The sequence below is a fragment of the Opisthocomus hoazin genome, chromosome 3, assembly GCF_030867145.1.
Source record: "Opisthocomus hoazin isolate bOpiHoa1 chromosome 3, bOpiHoa1.hap1, whole genome shotgun sequence".
Classification (NCBI taxonomy): Eukaryota; Metazoa; Chordata; class Aves; order Opisthocomiformes; family Opisthocomidae; genus Opisthocomus; species Opisthocomus hoazin.
The window spans coordinates 61,357,912-61,378,966 of NC_134416.1; the positions used below are offsets into that span (position 1 = coordinate 61,357,912).

The following is a 21,055-nucleotide window of genomic DNA, read 5'->3' on the forward strand; positions in this document are numbered from 1 at the left end:
TTCTTTTTCCTGATGATCTCTGATAGAACTAACTACATGTTTTCTGTCTCTCTCATCTTCCCCCCAGCCCCCATCGCTGCATTTTTCTGGAGGAATCATGGCTTTCTCACTAACAAGGGTTGCGTGAAGTTTTGTCAGCAAAGCAAATACATTTGAAGACTGACTATTCTAAGACAATGCTTCCACTGTAACTAGTAACAGGCAAACATATGTAAGTGCAAGTTACAAATATTGACATTGACCAAATACATTCCTCTGACAAAGTGGTTTAAAATGTCCTACTAGGGAGAAGAAGACCTTTAGATCAGTTGGTAGCTTATCAGGCAGAACATCTTAATGGTGAACAGAATATAAACCAGAAGGAAGGAAAGAACAGGGAGACACCAGTAAATATCAAATGGGCTCTGATAAAAAGAGTGCCTCAAGTCATTCTTACGTGCATCTTTATGAGTATCTGTGAGGAGAAGACCGATCAACACTCTCCAGCTTGTTTTGGAATATTGTCTTGACTTTAAAGCAGCAATAGGATATGTCAAAAATAATTAAGATCAGCTTCTGCAAATTGAAGATTTTAAATTTTTTACATAGAGTATTCCTTGAAAATTCGTAACAGATCATGGTAACATAAATTTTCAAACAGTGTAATACAGGTAGTAGGTAATAGAAGTTATCAACCCCTGTAAGTTTTCCCTTCCTGTCACAGTATCACTCATGTAAAAATACGGTAGCACTTTACATTCTGGAAGTTCAAAAATTATGTTGTAACTCAAGATAAATGTTCTCCCCAATAAGGAAAGCCTAAAACAATCTCTCAGTGGAAAGTGTGACCGGACTTTTGGTGTGACTCTTAAGGTTATAAAACTAACATAGGCCATTTGTTCAAGAATAGAATATATAGGTACATCTTTCAGAATTTTAAATGCCTGCCATATGGAAAACAAAATACACAACTTTTGTTGGTTTCATGTTTTTCCTCCTCAACATACTATGTAAATTCAAGATGCCATATAAAAACCATGAACATTACAATCTACATGAAATCATAATTACAAGGTTCTCAGAAAAAAAGAGAAGAAAAGAAGGAGATAAAAAAGGACAAGAACATTTCAGATTTGACAAATTCTAGTGATTCTCTTGACTTACCATGACCTTCCTTAGGGTATAACGTTTGGATCTAATGTCATCCATCAGCATTTCATAGGGTGTGAGCTGATATTCTATTGGGAGCGGGTTATACTGACGCTCTTGAACTTTTTTAAGTTTAACACCATTCCGTAAATCTCGCATCACTTGTACCCAAAAACGAGCCTGAAGAGAAAAGAGAGAGAAATTTTATTTGATATCTTACCCTTGAATACCACCTCAGATTAATCCAAAGTTGTTCATTCCCCTTTCAGGACACCACAAAATACGTACAGCTGTACTATTTTATTTTTAACACATCAACCAAAACCTATTTTATTTTATATAAACCTATTTTTAACTCTCATGAACGTAACAAAACTTTGTTGCAACTCAGCAGGACTGCAGAGTCTCACCTCAAGTGACATTCATCTCTAAGCTAATATAGAAAAAGGATTTGAAATTCTCACACCATACATCTGTATTTCCATCTCAAGTATACTGCAAGCACATCAGGAAAGTTTCTAGACCTATAGCTAATACTATGTGAATTAAAACAAGTGATTGAATCTGAAACTTTGTCTCCCTTAGGCCCAGAAATTTCTTGCAAAATTTCTCAGCAGTTGTTCTTCAAACAGGAATTTTGGAATGGGCTCCAAATCCTAAGGTCTAGCAATATCCTCTCAGTACTCAACTTCCTTTCGCTCTGCCCGTACGAGTACCACACACTAACACATCCCTCCCATTTTCTGGGCAGCAAGAGTGACTGGAGAGGAGGAGGAACAGGTGGAAGACAGAAGACTGGGAGACTGACACCAAGTACTTTTAAGAACCTTGTAATATTCCTCTATGAACTGGCAAGAATATTAACTAGAAAATAAAACAAACTACTTTCTCTTAAAGAGTTTCTCTGTAATGTTTTTCTTTCACCTTTGAAGAAACTCAGTGGGTGGCTCTGCCTACTGCTTGGATGCCCCTTTGAAGGGCAGTCAGCATATCTGCCTAAATGTCCAGCCTTTTTAAACAGCAAAAGCTTCTCCACGAAAATAGTCTAAATTAAAAATGTAATGCCTGGATACTTGTATCATTTCATCTGTCTGCAAAGGAAGGTTGAAACTCCATTTGGTTCTAACTTGTCATGAGTTACTATTAACTCATATGTTAAAAACACAGACACTGATTTTAACATAAAACAAAAAAAACTTTAGGTAAGCATTATAAAGAAATATAAACTACTAGTAATGATGATGAATCACTACTCCATTGTTGTCTTACCCAGTCAGCATTTTTTAAGTCATCAAGATCTGTGCTGGATTCATCGCTTGCCTCTTTGTCCATTTCTTGAATCTTCTTCAGATTCTGCCAATGAAAAGAAAATGAGTCAGTAAATGAATGGTGGCATTAGTCTCAAGCAAATCTGAAGCTTAATTTTTTACATCTGTTGAATTATGTTGTTTGGGTATTCTACTGAATGTTTTATGACTTGAACAGTAATACTGTAAAAGTAACTTTAAATACTATTTGAATATATTTCTCTTCATTGAAAAAGGGACTTTGAATGAGGAAAAAAAAAATTTCAGTTTTCAGTATGAAAGTAGTTCAGATGATAGCATGCCAGAGGAAAAACTATATGTAAAAATTTTAATATTCCTAAAATTGGGCTATACCCGGAAAAAACCCCAACCACCTAGCAGGCCTGTTAAGCTATTACACAGAAAACATTATCGACTTGGTAATGATCCCATTCATACCAAAAATACTGTTACTTGCTGAATTCAAGACAGCTCATTTTCTGTAGAATCCCCAGCAAGTTCGTTGTGAGGAGACGTAAACTACGAGAAATCCTTTAAACTGAATAGTGAGATACTTGCATATATATTGAAATTAAGTAGTCTGTATAACATGGTTATAGACTCTGAAATTTGAGTAATAAAATCATGTAAGGAAGAAAAACAGATCTTTCAAAGGTAAAAACTGTTGTTTATGATCAAGACTAGATCATACAAATAGGGAAAATATTGTCTGCAAAGGGGAAAAAACCTTTTATGCTAACAATAACATGAAAAATTATTAAAGGTTATAGCAGACCAAAGAACAGGCAAGTTTGCACACAGACAAATGCAAGCGAAAGATTTAAAAGGCTGTGGCTTTACAGAAATCATCTTATACACATAAATAACTGCATATTCAAAATGCTATTTTTTTGTTTACTTCTGTATTGAAATGTTCTGGAATCAGCAGTACAAACAAATTCTCAATACTCCATTCCACTTTTACAGAGAGTTTTCCAGGAAATCTTTACAAATGTTTCATCTGACCTGTTTTCTAAGTACTAATATATCCAAAATAGAGAGTTAAATCCTCTCCTAACTTCATGTTTATTTTATGAGATTAAAGCAACAGATCAGAGGTCAGACAGATGTATGTATTTATCAAAAATCTTTTTCTCACTTTTAAGCACTCACATGCTTCCTTTAATGGAACTGAACAATCAGTCTCAATTTAGCTTTTGAGCCTCCCAGAAAACCTAAAAATAAGTGTATTTAAAAAAAAAAAATTCCTGGAAGTAGTTCCAAAACTGCCAGTGGAATTTCAGTGGAAGAAATGGAAGCACTGGAAGAGTGCTCAGCTTGCACATTTAACAGAGTGCAAGTATGTACAGAAACAGCATGTATGAGTCAGACACCACAGAGGTTTTGGAAAGCAAGCAGATGGATTATTTATTGTCTTATTTAAGTAACACACTTGCTTTCATATCAAAGAAGAAATACTACAATTGCCCTAGAATAATAAAATACATAATTTAAAGGAAGACTCTAAAAAAGTAAAACACCTACACTACAGAAGCGAATATATCATGGGACAATGCAGGAATGTTTTGGCATGACTTGCAGCATCACCACAGGATACCCAATTGGGAAAGAATGTCTTTATGGAAATTTGCGTTGGTCCTGTCGCTGCAGTCAGTTTGACACTTACAGGCAATCACCCTTTTTCAAGTGAAAAAAAAAGAAAAATGGAAAGAACAAGTAATATAAAGGCCTCACTTCTGTGTGTTCTGCCATCTAGGGTTTCTTCTTTTCTTTATCATACAGTTGCAGCAATCATTTCAAATACAGCATCTGTGAACTGTAAATTACTTGCTTTCTTGCCAACTGCTATCATTTATTGATAAACTGCAAAATACAAAATCATTCTGATACCTTCTTTTCCTCCTTGTCAAGAAGCTAACTTCAGTAAATGAGCTCACAACTGTCAGATTTGCTCCTCCATCCCATACTGAGGGAACACATTAATTTTTAAAAAATTAACATGTTCCACCTGCTTAACTTTGACTGTTCAACAAGTTTTGTGGCAATCACCCATCTCAGCAACCAGTTCCCCACCATACAGTTTACTGGGCTGGTTTATGCCCAAAGGCTGATGCCTTTGACTGACATAAATATTCCGTGAAGCTAAAAAAAATTACAACCTGTTTTTCTGAACAGCAGAAAATAAGAAGGGGGGGGACACAACCTGAACAGCTGAAAGATCTTCCAAATAAGGCAACCATCTAATTAGTTTCTCTGGAACATAGCTAGAGGGGGAGTTTCTACCTGAGAAAGCACAGGTGTAAGTGATGCTGGCTACCATGCACTGGAGAACTGCAAGAGCAAAACCTGCCAGCCAAGAGGTAAGTCTCTCAAAGTGCAGTTTTATGATATATATGAGCTGATACAAGCACAGGCTACTGCCAAAGTCAGGCTCCTATTACTCCCCATCCTGGCGCTGGGTGCTCTGGCTGCTGCCCTCGTACCGGCTGTTTTGGTTTCGGCTGCCGCCGGCAACAAAAGCGCCACGCGGCCGCCCCTCCCCCCGCCGGCGTGCGGAGGAGAATGAAAAGAAAGAGGCAGAAACTGGTGGGTCGGGATAAGGGCAGTTTAACAGAACAGCAAACAGAGGGAACAGGAACAACAACGGTACAAATAAGGAGAAAACACAACAACGAACCGCATGACCCAGACAGCCGCTCTCCCGGACACGACCAGCGCCGCGCCCCCCCAAGCCGCGAGTGAGTTCCCACCGCGCCGCCCCCCCCACCGGAACCCAGCGTGACGTCACATGGTATGGAATACCGGGCTCTGTCTGGCCAGGTGGGGTCAGCCCCCACCCCCCCGGCTGTGCCCCTTCCTGGAGTCCGGTGAAAATTAACCCTGTCCTGGCCAAACCCAGGACACCGGCATAGCCACCCACTTCGTAGGGATAGTTCGTTCCCCTCCCTGGTACGCGACTGAGACTCCTAAATGCAGCTCACCATGCAATCAGTGAACAGTACAAAGCAAAGGAATTTCCATCATTACAGAAGTTAGAAAGCTTTGGAGGATTGGGGAGAAAACGAAACAGCAGTGCTCTATCCTTGCAGTGTTTAAGAAGGTTTCTTCAACTCTTCTGCGCCTGTCAGGTGCTGCTTAGGAAGGAATAAATTCACTGTGACAGATGATTACGTTTAAACCTCTAGACCGAATGAAGTATTATCATTTCCTTCCAGCACGCCCAGCCAGCATCAGTGGGTTTCGGCATCTGTTTCAATCGTAAATTATGGAAACCATCACATTTACAACACAAGAGACCATTTGTCAGAACTTAACTGTGATCCAAAACCTGGCAGTAACCTCAGCTGCTGCAGTCACTTGGACTTACCCTTGGGACAATGGATTAAGCAGAGCTATTACAGTATAATAAATACATGGCCTAAATGGGTTTCCATTTCAGAAAGCAGAAACACCTTAAAAGGCTTTTTCTAAACGATCCCAGAACCTCAGACCCATGCCACAGACCTGATTCACCTATTACAGCCTGGGCGCTCGTTCAGGAAATCAGGGTTCCATGTGTAGGAAGGGAGTGTTTCAACAGCTATGGCTTTTTTTAAACCATTGCAGCGTTTGGCCATTTTTTTAAAAAACTGGATTTTGTGACAAAAGCTAGTAATAAAAATACCAATATCTTCAAACGTCTTGCTGCACTATTAAAAGCAGGCAGTTGATTTGCTGCCGCTGCGTGTCCCACATTTGAGATGCGCTCTCCGGTGCTCAGTGACAGATGGGAGTTTATATAAGGCACTTGTCAGCACAGTGTCAAAGACTCGCTTCCACAAAATGCTCTCGCAAACGTAACGTTTTAGTGAAGATGGTATTCTTGGGAATCCAGATCTGGACTTTGTCTTTCACCGACTGCAGAACATAGTCTACTGCAGTTCCCAGTTTATATTCCTAATTAGGAATCATTTGTTCGCTGATGCCAGTTAATTCTTATGCTGCTGTCTGTGAAACTAATAAAATATTCTTGCACCTCTGGGCTCAGTTTAAAAATATATAACCTGCATCTAGGGGAAAAACTGCTTTTATATATTCAGCTATCCAACTTGGGTTTAAATTCCAAGGGCTTGGCCAGCAGCATTACTCTAGTTCTTTGAAAAGACCCAAACCCCATTTAATTCAAACATGGGAATAGGATGAATTAAATCAGTCCCTGAAAACCTCTGATATCAGACCAAGTTCCTCCTATGCAGTGGTATGGGTTGACACACTTTGCTGAGCTCTGGGAAGGGCAGTAGTTACCACGCTGCTCAACATAACACCTAAGAAGAGGCAAAAAAGTCCCAGTCCAAGTGCATGTAACACTTACTGACTGACAGTGCCTGCATCACTTAAGGAAAAAAACCCAAACCCACCCCCACAAAACCCAAACCCAACAGCCCTTTCCCTTACTAAAGCTCCTAAACTGAGGTCTCAAACAAATCATGATGGGGCTGCAAGCCTGATGACAACACAGTTGCAAAACTGGAGTCACTGGAAGCCTGGAAGGGTAGGCAAAAGGGAAGTTACGAACAGAAAAGTTTGCGAATCAATTCCTTTCTCTAGCTGTGCTTTCTGAAAACCCAAGCAGCAGGGCATTTAACAGCTTTTACAGTCACGACACGATTAAGAGTAACTTGGCTAATGGCCATATTTCCAAAATAAGTTAGCCATTAACATTGTTTAGGTACCTATTAACTACCTCTATTATCATATTTTGTACAAATAATACACCAGAACAGCCATGTTAAATGGAAAGTAACACTTGACTTTTTTAATTAACTGTTTTCCAATTGAGTCTTTGCACAGCATGAAACTAGGAAAAAAAGGAACCATTTCATTTCTACTCATGTACTTAATTAGAATTTGCATGTTTACATTTTCATACAGATCAGACTGAAATATATCCAGGCAGACTTACAGAATTATGTTTTTACATCAGAAAGGACAGAAATGAAAGGTGACATGATTTAAAAGAACAATACAATAATGAAAGATTGGAAGCTTTTCTGTGTTCTGCCAAAAACCTGAATACAAGGCATACTGCGGATAATGAAATTATGGATGAGTTTTTGATGAACATGGACTTTCACTTCAATCAAAGATACAGGCAATTATAAAAATATACAAACTCTTAAATAGTTTGGAAGGAATATTAATCTCGATGCTTTAGGGTGTACATCAATCTCTAAACATTTTTTGAGATATGAATCAAACCTACTGCAGGAGATCAAGACACATCTGCCTCCTGGATACTTTTTGTATTTTATACTGGCCAGCATTATATGGTGTCTTTTAGCACCAGTTGTGCCAGTTGTGGAGTTTATAAACCACAGATGCTTAGCTCTGCTCCAGGCTGTTATTGGCATTTACTGGTACCGCTCACAGACTCACAGAGTGGTTGAGGTAGGAAGGGAGGCTCTGGAGGTCAGCTGGTCCAGCCCCCTGCTCAAGCAGGGCCACCCAGGGCCACGTCCAGGCGGCTTCTGAATATCTCCAAGGATGGAGAGTCCACAACCTCCCTGGGCAACCTGTGCCAGTGCTTGGTGACGCTGACAGTGAAAAAGTGTTTCCTGATGTTCAGAGGGAACCTCCTGCATTTCAGGTTGGGCCCGTTTCCTCCGGTCCTGGCACTGGGCACCACTGAGAAGAGCCTGGCTCTGTCCTCTTTCCACCCTCCCTTCAGGTATTTGTACACATTGATAAGATCCCCCTGAGCCTGCTCTTCTCCAGGCTGAACAGTCCCAGCTCTCTCACCCTTTCCTCACAGAAGAGACGCTCCAGTCCCTTCATCATCTTTGTGGCCCTTTGTTGGAGTCTCCCCAGTATGTCCATGTCTCTCTTGTACTGGGGAGCTCAGAACCGGACGCAGCACTCCAGCTGTGGCTTCACCAGTGCTAAGCAGAGGGGAAGGATCACCCCCCTCGACCTGTAGGCAGTATTTCTCCCAGTGCAGCCCAGGACACCGCACGGCTTCTTTGCAAGAAGGGCACATTGCTGGCTCACTCAGCCATTAAGCGCACGTGGAGCATTAACTCCCGTAGACGGCAAGGCTGGGCAGTAACAGGGGGCTGAAGGAGGACTAGGGCAGACATCTCCTCAACAAAGGTTCAAGCATACAAGATGAGGTGGATCCCTGGTCCAATCCAGAGCAGCAATTTCTGCATTCCTATGCTTGCATAGTTTCTCCCTGTCTCTCTCAGTCACACTTGATGCGATTCCCAAGCAGTCTGTGTGACCTTTTCTGATACTCCACAGCAGGAATGTTTGCTTTAGCCCATGAACATCACTTACTTGCACCTACAGTTCTGCCTATGGCCAGGTGCCAACAAAGCGGATCTCAATGACTTTTGGATGACCCTGAAAAAGGTTAATCTTTTTTTCTACATGAGGTCCATTTTTAGCAGATATTCAAACCATCTTTCCCCTTGCCACACAAATCTGCATTTCCTCCACCTTGTTGACCATTTTCACACACACACACACACACACACACACATACACACACTAAAAAAAAAAGGGAGAGATCCCCTTTTTGTAGAAATTTCCTATTGCAATTTGAAAAGCTCACAGCCTGACACGAGAAACAAGCTGTACACCATTTTTGTCATCAGCTGTAAATGTTTAAACATCAGGACACAGAGTCAGGAGGTCTTGGACCATTGAAAGACCACTTCTGGATGGCAGCAGGTGGTACCCAGGGTGGATCTGCAGCAAGGGTACCTTTCACAGAGCCTGAGGAGCATACAGATGCTGCCAGCAAGCTGAAAAAACACCCCAGTAAACTTGCTAGAAAAACTCCACCTTGCAAAAAGATGCAAAGTTGGATCACTTCAGTTAATTTCAACCCTACCTTTGGAGTTGCTGCTGCTATTCCACAGAAATATGTATTTTTACTACCGTTACTCTATTATTCATTTTTATTTTTTTACCATTCAATATTAGTATCACACCTTTCTCAACTCTGGCTTGAGTCCTGTCCTGTGCATCCACTACATTAAACATTTCATTCTCTTTAAAAATGGAAGTACCATCTCCCTGTCTGCAAGTCATCTTTACTGCTGACCTTTCATACACAGGGAATGAGATTGGAAATAAAATTCACATGGCATCAAGTATGTGACAAAGTGCCTCAAACATTTCATTTGACATCCACTGAGGTGACCTGAACAGCTCGCTCATTGCTTCATCATTTCTGATGAATGCACCCTCCCAAAAGCACGCCAATAAAACCCTTTCTGAAACCACGCTCCATTTGTTATATGACAGTGATGTTCACATGATAGACTGGAGAGCACCTCACTACTCAGTATATGTATTAGTAATAAAACATATAACAACTCTATAGGCCTATCCCTCCTGCCTACTGATCCATTCCTCCTGAAATCCTGTAACTTTCACAATCCTGACAAGTTTTTATAGTGCCAAATTGAGAACAGCATCACAACAATATTTTTTCTGCCTCTTTGACTGTGTACTTCCCTTTTAAACCGTCCTGGGCTGTAGCATAAGATAGGTCGGATTTGGCCCTCTCCTAGTAAGTGAATTTCTGCAGATAAAAATCCTCCCTCTTCCACTACAGTGAAGTTGGCTGTTTAAGCGCCTACTGAGCAAAAACTATGAACTTCATATACCTGGGAAACAGACACCCAGATGCCATCCAGTGGCCCTAGAAGGAATCCAAGGAATTTCAAAGTAACTTTTATTCATAGGAAAGTTCTTTTAAGTAAGCTGACAGGATTTTCCCCCTTTTTTTCAATTTAATTTTGATCTCACAACCACAACTGTGCCTAGCTCTGAGGGACTCTAAAGGAAGATCTCCAAATAAAGCTGTCAGTTTTTGAAATAAACTAACAGCTTAAAATTCCTGGCATCTTTAGTGTCACCAACACAATATCGCACAGTATAAGGTTATTTTTTTTCAGTTGGAGCTGAGGTATATAACTTGATTTTTTTTTCCCCAGTTATCTGCTAATGCAATCACAACAAATTCATGACAACAAAATGTCCTTACTGAAGTACCAACTATTTCTCTCCTTTATACCCAACACTCACATAACAATAACAAAAGGAAAAGGAATTTATTGACTTGAATTGTATTTAACTATATTCCACGCGAATTAAGATTCTTCTACGTATTTGCAAGAGAGAAGAGCATATAAATAATATCACAGCTTTTACTGGCACAAACCTAGTATGATCATATAATTTCTGCTTGCCTCAAGTATAAACTACAGACGTCATTTTAAAAATTATTTAAAAAGATTTACAGAATTCCACCTCATATTTTCTTCATAAATATTGTTTTCTTTATATACTATATCCCAAATTAAATACATTCCAAATCTATAGTTCGATAAAAGCTATAAGCAAGGCTCAAGCACATCATAAAACCAAAGTATTTAGATTCCACAAGCTGCTTGTAAGATAATTTTCTTGGTCACTTCTAGTACGCCTACTGGGGGACTGATCCAGAGTAAAATGAGGTCAAAAGACCAAAATTCTGGCCTTCATTAGGTGCAGTAATAAAAGTCTTACTGATTTCAGTTGGGCCAAAATTCCATCTACAAGGATTACTTCCTTTGACCTAGATGTGCTTTGAATCAATCCCTAACAGCCTTTGAGAGGCAAATGGTTTCATTCATTTGGGATTAACTCATACTATGCTCTATGGTGTGATCAGATGTTGTTGGTTTTTCATGTCCAGTTACAAGGCGATTAAATAATTTGCAAATTCAAAACACCCCTCTACTTTTAAAATAAATTTAAAATAATTATTGTTAAGACATAATTTTAAATTGCTATAAATCACAATATTTTACTTTGAAATTCACAACAGAGGTGCCTTATTACTGCTTACTGTGGCCAAAATGTTTAAGAACTACTGGAAACATAATTCCTCTCTGAGCAGAAAGAAGCACTCCAAAAGGTCTTATCCTTGAGCCTCAACATGGACTCTGCAATAGCTGTTAGTTGAGGTGCTTCTAGCACAGGTCCCTCAAGTAGTATATCCACTGGTCAGAAGACTCAGGAGCAGTCAACAGCCAAAATGTGAAATTAATGACATCAAGGTTCAGGAGACAGATATAGCACAGAGACACTGTATCCTGTCTGCTCTCTGCATCAAGGGCATTGGATGAAGTTGAACCGTAACACAGGCACTTCAAAAAACAAGTGGCTCTTTAGTCATGCTGACACTGCCAAAATCATCCTTGTATGATACTGCTTCAGTTTAAAAATTGCTTTCAGTTTGAGTAGGACTGGAAGAAGAGTGGAGGCGAAACTTGACGCTGTGCAAAATGTCTCTGAAGGATTCTCCCCCTTGGACAGATGAATCTCAATCAGGAAGGAAAGACAGCACCAGTCCCTTATGCCTCTGACTGGTTCGCGTCTTCCACCACCAGCGTAGGGATAAAAGATCTCTTGTCCTGCTTTCAGTCTCATCTGATCCTTTGATGAGCGGATTCAGCTCATTAACCTGACACGGAATGATAGAATCACTCCTTTTTACCCCTTCCCCTCTGTTGTTATGTTTATTTCCTAGAACCAGAGGAAGGAAAACAGTGGGAGCATGTGTGAGTGGGTGGAACAGCCCTGCCTCTCAACAGCAAAATTTTTAGATCTGCCTGTAAAATCTCATCGTGCTTTTCAAAGGTACTTTGGACCTTGACTTGCAAAAGGAAAGAAAATCCGTCAGAGATTTATTAAAAAGAAAAATTGTGAACATGTTGTTACTCGACAAGTTGGCTTTGGTGAAGAAACCAGCTTTAAGAAGTGTGTTTCCCTTCCTGCCCTTGCCCTCATCCACTGGTTTCCCAGTGTAATGAACACCCACACTGTGTTAATACAATTGTTTATGGAGCCATTCTGCAGGCCAGATCATTGAAACCAGCTTCATTAACAACCATCCGCCCACCCTCGAAGTTATTCTTCAGCCAGACCATTTAACTGAAGTGGTCCATAGGATGGCCTTTCAGTCAACAGTAGCAGCCAAGCAGGCACTGAACGTAAGCACCACGACCTACAGGCAGAAATTTTTTTTTTTTGGCTCAGCTGCTGAGCCTATGTGACAGACAAAGAAGCCAATCATACATCAAAGGGAAGGGAAGCTGCCCACTGGGGACAACATATGAGCAAGCAGAATCCCAGATAATTCTGAGCCAAAGACAAGGCATAACAAGGAGCTGAGGAACAACAGGCAAAGCTCTGACACAACATCCCTGAAACACCACAGAAGCTTTTAGACTCAAATACATTGCATACATGCATGCAGGAATGGATGCATGTATGCATTGTGTAACCCTCCGAGAAAAACTTACAGTTTAGTCCCCAAAAGACCAGTGACAATAACAATTTCCACAAGACATCTGTAAACGGTTACAGGCCAAAAGGAAAAAAACCTCAGCTGTAGAACTGCTCTCCTTGAACACTACCGATTTTTTACAAATTTCCTCAAGCACCTGACATTCACTGCTGGCTGGGTACAGAAGTGATTTTGTAAGCCTAATTCACACAGAAATGAGCTCAAAAAGCAGAACATCTCTCAGACTGCTTACCTCTTTTGCACTTTTAATTTTGGCCAAGAAAGTGTACAGTTCCATTGTTTCAGCGAACAGAGCCCGACATACTGCTTGATAGTGGTTCGGTGCCTCTGACCGGGTTGGCAGGTGAGCAGCACACAGCTAGAGATAAAAATAAACAGTAATATCAAACCAACACCCCATCGCTTTCATTAATGCTACAGAGCATGAGATAACACGGAAGGGGATGCAATGGAATATTTAGGGCACAAAAATCCACGAGACATTCAAGTTTAGGCAGAAACTGGGGTGTATTTTCTAAACCTTCTGCTACCATTTATTTTATGACAAGAGTTCTATAAGGACAGTAAAGGGACTGCTGATCATGTCCTGGAAAACTCTGAAAGCCAAGACATTGCCTTTTCATTAAAAAAAAAAGGCAAGACAACATAATTGTGAAGGAGAAAAAAGCAATCTTTCAGTATCAAATTCTGGGAAAACATAATTCAAATCTGCTTTAACACTGTAAGTGTTGTTTAGCTTCCTATGAACGTGGAACAGAACTGTACGGCTACCAATTTACGAAAGGATGGAAGGTGAAGAAAGGAAAAAAGTAAAGTTTAACTGTCAAGCTGAAACTCTGATTTAACTGATTTCAAGCAGTAAGAGCCATGGAAGAGCAGGCTTATTGCTTCACCTCAGACATTCATGAACATTCCCAAGCACAGGCACACCTGATGTAAAGAAACACCGACAGATGTTTTCCTATACGCTAAGCCTGCAAAAACCTGAAAACCTACTCCAATCACTAATCATCATTCACAGGTACTCTTAAGCAGTCAGTCAGTACAGCATTGCTTTTAGAGTAAAACATGCAGCTCCCACTTCCGACGAGAAGTTTCACTAAAAGCAGCCTTTATATTTCAAACCGAGAACCTGAATGGTATGAGCAACATCCAGCTTCTACTACGGTGGCATAGCTCAGCACTGACTGACACCAATAGTTGTAATATCTTTTTCTTACACTTCCCCTAAGTCAAATCCATCACCCCAGAAGTATTCATCATGGAAATCTCAGCTGGAAACGGACAGAACAAAATAACATCTATAATTTGTTCCCTAAACAGTTATAGATCAAAAAACCTCAAAGCTGAAACTAGAGTACCCGTATCATATATCATACTGGTGTATATATTAAAATAAAATCTTAGCAAAGGCCTTAAAATTTGTCTTGTTACTGTGGTTTTATAGTAGCTTCTTGTTATATATACAGCTGTATTTGTAGCTGTAGAGCTAAAACTAAGAACAAGCCAAAACCTGAGGCAGCTACATTCAGATCTCCAGAACTAAAGCTTGAGACAAAAGCCTCTTCAGGAGACGAGCCCTTAATTAGCCTAGTGGCATATTTGTCTAAACCTCTCCTGTTCTTACAGTGAACACTATGGTTACAAGGGGCACAATGCACGTAAAGCTCGGGCTGCTTGTTCATATTGCTTTCAATTTGATTTAAATCCGTACTGCCACTGAAAGGTGTGATCCTGTGGCCTCCAGCATCCTCTGATGCCCTTACGCTGGCACCAGAGTTCATGCCCTAACTCAGAGAGGATTACTCACCCGGGTAAAAATTAACACCGTAAAGGAAGTGGGGCAGGAGACAATTATCCTTCATGGCATGGACACACACGTAGTAAGGCAGGCAAAAAGCAGCAAGGGGAACACACTGCCAGAGTGGGGAAAGGCTGAACAATTGCTTTTGCTTGCAGTCAGATTTAGATCGGCTCAATCTCACTGATAAGTTCCTTTCTAAGGCCACAGCACCCTTGTTACCTTTTATTTCTTCCAATTAGTGTAACAGTACACAGTTCAGAGGTCAGATTTGGTCAACTTTTTTGATAAATTTTCACAGGCACAATAAAGACTCCTGCAATATCCTATTCTCATTATTGTACCCATACATACATCTCCTTTTAGTCGTAAAAAGAATACATATAAAGAAAATTTATATATATGTGTATGTATGTTTTCCTTCCTTCCTTCCTATGTACTTTCCTTATATATAGGGAACGCATGGCAGACATGTTCACCATTCCTCCCTTTCAAATTTTATACTGCCTTACAATGATGGCCAAAATTTTCTTCTACTCTTCAAATTTACTTCTGAATAATCACAAGACACAGCTTACAGAAAAAACCCCTCACTTTCTTCTTTTTTTTCCCCTTTCTTTTTTCTTCCCTTTCCTCCTCTCCCCCTTTTATCTTTTCTTTTTTTCCTTTTAAACAAATTGTATCATCTCCTTTGCAAGTAAAGAGAGAAAAAACAAAACAGATGCATCTCTAATGTGTGCTACAGTGACAACACACAAAAAATAAAAGATAGAAGCTATGAAATATTTCCCTTGACTTAATGAAAAATCACAACATTTAAAAGACCAAATTCTAAGTATGGTTAATTTGTGTCCCTTTCTCTCAATAACGAATCAAGCCCTTACCTGCCTTACTATGTTTTTAGGAAGCTATTTCTGGTTATTAATTATGGCACAGATAAAAAGGGTTTCAGTCTAAAACACACTACTTAGAGTGTATGAATAATAACAACAGCAATTTCAAAAAGGTCATAAAACAGTACAAGTCTTCATAGCTGAGAAGAAAATTTTATTATTATACAGATTGCACACAGGCTTTTAAGAATGCTTTTTTCTTTATTTAGAAGCATGTTCATTAGAAACAATTTGCATCAAATATTGAGAAAGTTAATGAAATGCAGCAGTGAAAAGTTCAAGCAGGGGATGGATATAATCTTGATTCTATTACTGAAGACGAAGTAAAGCAAAAAAAATATTAATGCCTGCTGCTAACCTTAGTTACAAAAGCAACCACATAAAAAGTTAACCATTTGGTTTGTAAATGTTAGGCTGCAGATATTAAACGAGGGCCAGGAGCTCCTACCAAATTTCACGTTCTGAAAATCAGTTTCTGAGTGATCTTATATTACGTGAAGATACATTACATACAAAAAACCCCTTGTGGTAACATGGTAACATTAAGTCAAGTACTTCGCATAAATTTTTGTATTGGAGAAGATAACCCTGAAGAAAAATGGAAATGCAAACAGGACAGACTTCTTTTCTCCCCCTTTCATTCGCACATGTTGTACTTGCATGTTGTTCAGAGCATGCTGTTGACAAGCTGTAACTTCTACACGAAAAAATACTGCGAAATCTAGGCAGGCAAGGCAAATCAAATATGAAATGTCATTTCTAGCCCAAGTTCAGGATATCTATCCACTTTAAGAAAAATTTAAAACACATCTTTAGTTTTTTGATAGTAGTGTTCAAAAACCTATGTTACTGTAACACACCACAAAAATCCCAGTCAAAAATGTTTTAATAATTGAGATATGAAAGGACAGCCACCTAACAAACTCCTCCTCTTCTCACCATGTCACAGCGGTCGTGGTGCAAGCAGGATTAAGACCAGGTCTGCAGTCTTTTCCAGCCATTCAGAGTTCACCGAAGAAAGGAAGCCTCTGTATGCTGCTTATTCTGACACTTGCTTTTTCATCCCTCATGATACAACTTAAAACTATCCTAAGGGGAATGAACACGAACAGTGCCCAGAGCTTAATACAAGGGATGTTTGTTCTGTTTCCAAGAAGTCTCAAAACGTACGGTTGAAAACAAATTATGTGGTCTTTGCAAACTGGTGAAATATCAAAAATGTTATCAACTACCGAAACATTAACTAGCTCAGTCTGTAAGTATTTCCATTTGCAATCATCGTGAAGAGCTGGGATGTTTTTTTTATTTCTACTTTTCCTAACTGAGTCTATCCAAAACCCAGCTCGACCCAAAGCATTCAATCTTTGCTTAGATCACTAAGAAGATTAAAGACTGTTTCCATCCACATTCAGGGTTCACAGAAAAAAAAGGCATTATGTAAATACCGTAGCCTTGCCAGCTCCTCTATCCAAATTCATTCTCAATTGACTAGGAAACAGAGTGCACCAAGCCAAAGCAGCGTTAACAGAAAACACAATTTAACCATCCAAAGAGATCAAACAGCATTTCTTGCATCTGTTTGAAGGGCTCCGTAAAATTACAAAAAATCCAAATGACTCACCCACTAAAATTCAGTAGGTTTTGCAAAACCTTTTTGGCTAGACAGATACTGGAAGCTTCACCAAAACACCTGGCCTGCTGGAATGAAGATTTCAAAAGACAAAAAGTGTTTCCACTTGCAATCACCTTGGGCAGAGGGCCTGTATGAATGCACCACAAAGAAGAAAAGGATTTCTTTTTCCCGTGGGCCAGAAAGACAAGCTATTGATATTATGCAAAACATACTACCAGCCTGCAAATGCCAGGCTTGTTAAGTGTTTTGAAAAACATGGAGTATTAACACAGACTTAAAATATGTCCATTTTCTTAAGCAACAAGAAGAAATTACTCTAACCAACAGATCACTGAACATGCAACTGTACTAGGCATCTGCCTCATCCTTCGCAGTATGGTACTGCAATAGGTTCAAAAAGTAAAACTCAGCTTGAGATGCCTTCCCAAGTCAAGGTTATTTTCTGAAAGATTTTCTCTCTGTGCAGATAAACCAGACCTTATGATTAGGCTTTTTTTTTTAAACATAAATCCTTTTATTCCTATGAATATGAACTTCAAGGAGCCATCTGCCTGAACAGAAAAATCTTACCAAGACAATCCCTGCATATTTGTAAAACTCAGCTGAGCGTTTTGCTTCAATTTATTATCCAGAATAATGTTACGGGATGGACCGTTCAGAGGAATAAGAAGTGTTTTGACACGAGTTTGTAAGATGTTTCTGCCTGCTAGGACCATCCCTGTGCATAGTACAAGGGACTTCAGCACAGTGCAAGTTTTGAGGCGGCTTTCACAACACGTGGAGCCAGCTCGCCTGCTCCCTGCTAGTTCACAGCTGTGCTCTCCAGCTTTGCAGGCAGAGATTCGCCCCTGGCTCTGCCACTTGTAACTGCAGTGGGCCAAGGACTAGCTGATCCCTCTGATAAAGGACTTTAGGCGAATACTAGCGAGGTAAGACTGCGCTAAGACAAAATGAATGGGAGCAGAGTTAGCTATTAATCCACAAAATAAATTCACAAAAAGTACAGCAAGTATTCACAGAAAGTTACTCTTCCTGGAGAGCTACCTGCAGAAGCTCTGTCATTTTTTAAATTGATATGTTAAATGATCATTTGCAAGCACCGTGGAATGTCCAATTAAGTGACTGTGAGCTCCTAATTAATTTCACATACCTCAAGGAAAAAGTAGATTTTGTGGAAATGGAGGCCCAATTGCTAGTTTGCTGGTGTCAAGCACATCTACCTCATTATTAAAGTGTTCTCCAGCAATCTGGTAAGGCTTTGTCCTCACACTGGTATTTGTTGTTTTGCTCATGTTTTTCATCACTTTGAAATGGACAAGAGAAGAACTACGTAGTTCTCTACTTACACAAGTTCAGAATTTAATGGTTTAAGTGATCCTCCCCGCAAAATGGCTTAACAAATTCATTCTTTCTTAACTGATTTTCCTTTTTAATATGAAAACCTAAATGCAGCAGCAAAGCTATCACATTCAGACAATAACACGTACAATTTGATGAAATAGTGGCCTTGGTTGGTTTCCTCTTTCAGGATTGTAAAGAGAAGAAAAAAATGTAGCCGCTGAAATTAAAGCCAAAACTGCAAATGGGAATTAGATGATGCAAGGATTGAAAACAGTGTTTTGCAGAAGATCTTGATCATTAAACAAGTGCCCAGTTGTCTGTATCATATAATCTTCACCATCACCAGTAACTACCCTCTGCTTTGCAAACTCTGAGGATTAAAGGCCTTGAGCAATTTATTTGTATACATGCTTAAATGTCAAACAGGAATGGACTAACAAATGTTTGCAAATAGTCTCCTGAGTCAAAACCCAAGTCACTGTGGAAGTCAAGTTGAAAGACTCACGTGGGTAGACTGAGTTTGGGAAATGCTGCAGTGCCATTTTGTATGCTGTAGTTGTTTTTAGAAATACAAGACAAAACTTGAGGAATTCGGCAATGCTCAGGATGGAACTGGTGCACAGTAAAGGACTCTCCTCCGCTATTTCCTGCTAAACAAAGTATTTCTCCTGACACCGTTTCTTCCAGGTACTGACTGCCTTGAGGTGCTGAGCAATGTGATTCATTTTCTTTCTTCAATTCTTACATTTCACAGCTATTTGAATAGTCTCAACTACTCTTCCACGCTATTAGACTGAATTTAAGCAGTGATGACAATCTTGACAAAATTTCGACAGCAACTGCAAGACTAACACCTCACTGAACTGTCTCACAAATGTGAACCTTTTCCAGCGACAGAAGCAATTAAAGGTGAAGACAATTTATATTCTGCTACATTTATATGATACTATCTTTAGGGAAATAAGTCTTACAAATATTTAACACAATTGTGAACACTTTTGAAGCATTTAAAACTTACATAGGTGTTAAGAAATGGAAAGCAAACTACACTATATGTTACTGACTACATTTCCATTTTTAAGCCAAATCCTGTATTTTTCATGCTCAGTGAACCCTATTCTTACTCTTTCTTAGCTTTCTAAGTACCTTGACTACAGAAAAAGACTTCAAACAAGGCTGATCTATGTTTTTGTGAGATGATGATATTTCCACTGGACATTCTGACATTAATTTTTCAATGACCGAGTAATTTTATGTGCTAGTGCAGACTTCTTGACAAAAGCTGCATTTGCATAAATTCTCATGTCTTCTTGAAAGCTATTAAGCTATTTTTGCCCCTCAAATACACACCTCCACCCCCCATATACAGCTGTTTCTGGAATATGTGTTAGGGGTATTGTTACACTGTCTTTACACAGCGGAGTAACAACATCCTGCTTCCCAAAGAGGCTTGTTTCAAAAGAGCCAATTAAGTGAAAACCAATTCTGCATTCTCTCTTAGTTGCAGAGAAACTGTGCTCTGTTGTTTCTTAGCAGAATAATGGAGGAATTAATAATATAAATATGCAGTAATCTGAATTTGCTAGCTCTCGTTCTTTGACCATTCAGTGGAACATCAATGGTATTATTCATGAGCAAGGGTGAAATCCTACAATTTATATTTTTCCCATTCTTTCACTGGAAGTGCCAACCCCTGCAACATTTAGCAAAAGCCCTGGTTAGCCTGTCTGCAGCAACCGTTTTCTAAAGCTCTCTGCTTCACAACCAGGCAACAGCTCTGTGTACATTCGGCAGCTCTTGTCTGTGCCACTCACGTATCTGCATTTCATGCAGGAGGAGCAGCGTGAAGGACAGGATGGAGGCATCTGGGTAAGAAAACTAGCTTCAGAAGCAGAGTAGAGGCAAAGATGGGTAAACATGATATAATTGGATAATTGAAGGAGAAGGGGAGTGGCTGTACATATTCACAGGGCTACCTGCAGTTCTTTAGCTAACAGCCCATTAAGCTGTGGAACCACCCTTTAAATTATTAAATAACTTAGACCTGAACAACTGATAGCAAAGAGCTGCACGCCTGTAACATCATTTTGTGTGGTTGTCTGCCATGCTTCTCAGGCCCTCCTTAGGGCTGGAGGGTGCCTTCTTACTAGAACTACTACTTCTGTTCAGCAGAAAAGAGAGGCGAGTTGGGTTTGTACCAGAATGCTTGGCATATGCAGCAGAGAATGAGCGCAGGATAGGCGCCCTTCTTTCTTCCCCTCTCCCCAAGCCTCCATACAAGCATACAAAGCAGCCATCACACTCAGAGTACTGCTTGAAAAAAAACCAGAGCATCTCTGGAAAAACAGTAGAAAATAGCGAAATTTTCAAACAGAATAAAAAAGAAAACAATTTTATCAAAAGGCAACAGAAAATGGTAGGGAACGACTCTCAAATCAGAAACCTAATCTCACTGACACACACAGAAAAGGAAGGGGAGAATAACGCAGAAGAGAGGTCGTTTCTCTATCAGTTTTTCAGTAATGTCCATCAGTCTCATTACTAAACAGTTCAGATGTTTGCATACTTACTAAATGAGAGACAATATAATAATACAAGGCAGTTTTA

The 21,055-nt window shown here is 39.7% G+C and overlaps 1 protein-coding gene across 2 annotated transcripts in view; it reads right to left on the reverse strand.

Moving 5' to 3' along the window:
* Nucleotides 1-21,055, reverse strand: part of SPIRE1 (spire type actin nucleation factor 1) — a 137,947-nt gene that overhangs the window by 41,969 nt on the left and 74,923 nt on the right. For both annotated transcript variants that reach the window (XM_075416501.1, XM_075416502.1), the window contains exons 4-6: nucleotides 13,013-13,138; nucleotides 2,398-2,481; nucleotides 1,144-1,308 (exon numbers count right to left, since the gene is read on the reverse strand). In XM_075416501.1, the coding sequence (XP_075272616.1) occupies nucleotides 1,144-1,308; nucleotides 2,398-2,481; nucleotides 13,013-13,138 (375 nt within the window). The remainder of the gene's footprint in view (nucleotides 1-1,143; nucleotides 1,309-2,397; nucleotides 2,482-13,012; nucleotides 13,139-21,055) is intronic.